The sequence below is a fragment of the Aplysia californica genome, unplaced genomic scaffold (assembly GCF_000002075.1).
Source record: "Aplysia californica isolate F4 #8 unplaced genomic scaffold, AplCal3.0 scaffold00092, whole genome shotgun sequence".
In the NCBI taxonomy this organism is placed as follows: Eukaryota; Metazoa; Mollusca; class Gastropoda; order Aplysiida; family Aplysiidae; genus Aplysia; species Aplysia californica.
The window spans coordinates 1223067-1226966 of NW_004797362.1; the positions used below are offsets into that span (position 1 = coordinate 1223067).

The 3900-nt window shown below is 37.1% G+C and overlaps 1 protein-coding gene across 1 annotated transcript in view; it reads left to right on the plus strand.

Annotated features, from left to right (window-relative positions):
• LOC101845455 (follistatin) overlaps window positions 1-3242 on the plus strand; it is a gene marked incomplete at its 5' end in the record, with an annotated part of 85407 nt that extends 82165 nt beyond the window's left edge. The window contains 1 exon segment of the mRNA XM_013080605.2: window positions 380-3242. Coding sequence (XP_012936059.1) covers window positions 380-716 — 337 coding nt within the window.
• Between the last annotated feature and the right edge of the window lie 658 nt (window positions 3243-3900).

The following is a 3900-nucleotide window of genomic DNA, read 5'->3' on the forward strand; positions in this document are numbered from 1 at the left end:
GTGTATGTGTGTCTGTGTGAGAAAGAGAGAGCTAGGAGAGAGAGATTGTGTGTGTGTATGTGTGTCTGTGTGTGTGTGTGTGTGTGTGTGAGAGAGAGAGAGAGAGAGAGAGAGAGAGAGAGAGAGAGAGGGGGGGGTATGTGTATTTGTGAGTGTATGTGTGCGCGCATAAAGACAATCTCGGTTCAATATTGCTAAGAAAACAGACGTGCAGTTTGTCATCGTTTCTGCCAAATACTTTTCGTGACGAGCGTTGACACAAACAATTAATTAGTTTTTCCAACCGGTTGGGGTTGAAAGGGTATTTGTATTCAGTATCAAAGAGCGAAGACAAGAGTATACACTTTATTTGAAAGCTGTGCACATCTCTATTTCTCAGATGCCATATGCGCATCGCCTCTTGCAACCAAGGTGTAGCTGTGCGGAAGATGTACCGAGGTCCTTGCAGTCCTGAAGACGAGGAGAAGGAAGCTGCCAAATACAACAGGCGGCTGAAAAAGATGAAGAGAAGGAGACGACAGAGAAAGAGGAAGGCAAACGAATCCGCAGGGGAAAAGGGAAAAAAGAGAAGGAAGCACAGGAGGAGGAGGAGGAGAAAGAGTGGAAGCCGGAACGGTAAAGGGAAAAGCAGGAGGAGAAGGCACAGGGGAAGTCACTCTAACGCCGCCAGTCGGACCTTTGAGGAAGCGTTCGCTCAGTATACCTGGAAAGCTTAGGGCATACATGGGCACTACGGTTGCTAAGCTACACTGGTTCTGAACGATGTAGTATACAGGTTGTCTCGAAAGTTAGGCATAATCAGGTATAGTTTACGTTCGGGATAAGTAATATCTAACTTAAAGCACGTTTATCATATTACAAACCCAAGAGTCTGTGTTCAAGTTCAGGGTTGCAATACTGAAATAGCGTTTATGACGGGAGGTGAAACCACTATGCAGTCAAAATCAGAAGAAAGTTTTTTTTTAAAGGCTATGCGCATTATTCTTTGTAGTTTTGAACACCCTGAAACAAAACGCAAAGTTGGAACATTGACAGAAACAAGCAGCAGGGCTGAGTTTGGAGTACAAATTTCAAGTATATCTGAGTTTCAGCTTTGCTGGTACTGATTCTGTAGAGCTTTTGAGACACCCTGTAAACGAATCGTAAGAATGAAAGAGCACTGGTGCATGTGGAATTCTTGGAATATGCTCTATTCTACATGCATGTGGATGGAGAGCAATGGGGAAAATCACGGCTAAGGAAATGGTAAAATAATTTACGAAATCTCTGGGAGATATTGACGTGTTTTTTGGTAACTTTCTTCTTATGGTAACGTCGTTACCCAGGGCGATGCTTACCGTTAGACTTTTCTTTATAAAATGAATGTTGTTCTTGTCTCTGTCAATCCACGAATACGACTGAAAAAATACAATATCGTCCTTCAAAATAAATAATATTATAACGACATAAACTATTAGATGCATGTTACTGTATGAACTTTTCATAAATCTTAAGACTGCTGCTTATATATGCTGTCCTTCTCTTATCGTTGCTCCAACTTGTTCCTTTGTATTTCATTGATTTTATTCCACTTCAGAGAAATATCGCTTTCGAGATATTTTTTTATATTAAGAAAAGCATAACAAAACAAACAAAACAAACAAACTAATCAAGCAGTGAACACCTTTTAGTTCAGTAATTCACTCTTCATTTGAAAGGACGAATTTCATATTACCATGGACACAAAAGGATCCCTGATGGTCAAAGAAGGTAAAAATAATTAAACAAAATTAAAGTAAAAAGAGGTATAATTGGATAGTTATGAATGGTTTAAAACAACAAAATATTCATAAATCATAACATGCCAACAATCATTATAATTGATCACTCTTTTCTTCTTTGGAATCCAAAGCTTGTCTATCTCTTCAGCCTTTAAGTACAATTCTCTTTCTCCTATTATTTCCAGATTCTAAATGTACCTATATTAAGTTTTCCACGTAAATCTGTTACCAAAGTGAGACGATTCTACCACCTCGTTTGTATCTTAAAGAACAAATCATCATGTATTTAAAACTAGATCCCCCTTTTATGATATATTCATAGATTGTATACATTTTCTTATTGTGTGGCTGGATCGTATCGAGGTCGAGAAAGGGCTCCATCACAAAAGCCAACAATAGAAACAAAACCGATTACATTTATTTTTCTAATATCAGTAATAATAGCCTTCACATCAACCATTTTATTTTTTTCTAACTGTCAAAAGTATTTATATCTAAAAGCAAAAAGGAGATACAATTTTCTTTTGGTCAACAAAACAACGAACAGCCGTTTCAATACTTTCTTCAAAAACAAAAACAAGGAAACAATGAGCAACAAATAATAGACTTTTGAACACTCAGTATTGAGTCTTCCTAATTCCTTTTCAGTTAACAAGAAATAAATATGTTTCCTATAATGACACCTTACTAATTGAGCGTTCCATTCCCCCCTTGAAACGTTAGCGACTTTCTAAGGAAAGCATGAATAAATTGCAGGCTTTGCACCTTTGTGACGGGGCCACGAATATTATGTGCATGAAAGACATTGTCAAATTGTTATGAAAATAAGATCTTGAAATAACAACTTGAAATAACGGAGTTGTAAAATGCCAAGGGACATAGAAACACGTTTCTAATGGCTCTCTCGTCCCCTGAAGTATCCTCATGTCTCGATTGCCCCAAAGTGCTTACCTGAAGCAGACAACCCCAACATTTCTTCTCATGTTTCATTTTATCATCATAATGTAATAGCATTGTTGTTGCTGTTGTTGTTGTTGTTATTGTTGTTGTTATTGTTGTTGTTGCTATTGTTGTTGTTGTGTTGTTGTTCTTGTTGGTAATAATATTATTATTTCTTACGTTGCTTTACATGAACTATTGGATTTAAGTAAAGTTGTAAAGTTATTTTTAAAAATCTCAAGGCATAAACAAAACAGTCCATCAAAGACAGCATAGTACATATTTGTGTAGTTGCTGTATGATGTTGTGTTCGGCTGTTCCAACTGCCTATGTACGTTTCTAAAAGCGTAGACTTGTTTCAGCATAATGTTTTGTTTGATACTTTTTATGTCAGGTGGAAACGGTATCCTCACTTGTTAGAAATCCTCATGTCTGTTTTTGCTTTATTTCGCTGTTTTGTTTTGTTTTTGGCCCCAACACACCATATTCACTACTTAATACATGATGCATTTGTCGTCTCTAAGTTCTCTTTTTTATTTTACTTAAAAAACAAACAAAACAACAAAATCACCCCCCCCCAACTCTTTATACGTTGAACAAGATATTCTTTTAGTACCATGATTAGTACTTTTGCTTTACATATTATATTGACACCTACTGGTATCAGTCTCGTTGGAATGATCTTTGAGGTTACAGAACTATTTCTGAAAAATGAAGACAGCTTATACTTTTACATAATTTACATTACATTACTCCAGTACCGTATCTCACATTAGTCTACACGCATTTGTTAATTTGCATAACGTATTCTTCTTCGTCCAGGAGTTCTGTGTGTCATAATAATTATAATTTGAATGTCGCTTCGACGAGTTACAATGTGCTACCAAATATGTCCAACAAAATAATATGTCGTCATTCAAATAATCTCTTACGTACTTGAGATGATGGAACGGTTGAGAAGGGCTGCAGTGATATACTTGCAAAGTTTTCGTTTGAAGTACGAAATAGTTTTGATGAAGATTGCACAGCTCTTTAACTGTTCTTCATTATTAAAAAAAAATTCTTCGCTCACCTGTATGCTTTTCAATTTCCTCCCCGTTATTTGTACCTTTCTCGTTGTCGTAATCCTGCTCCTCCTCCTCTTCGTCTTTCTCCTGCTCGTCCTCCTTCTCCTCCTCGCCCCCCCCCCCAACTCCACCAC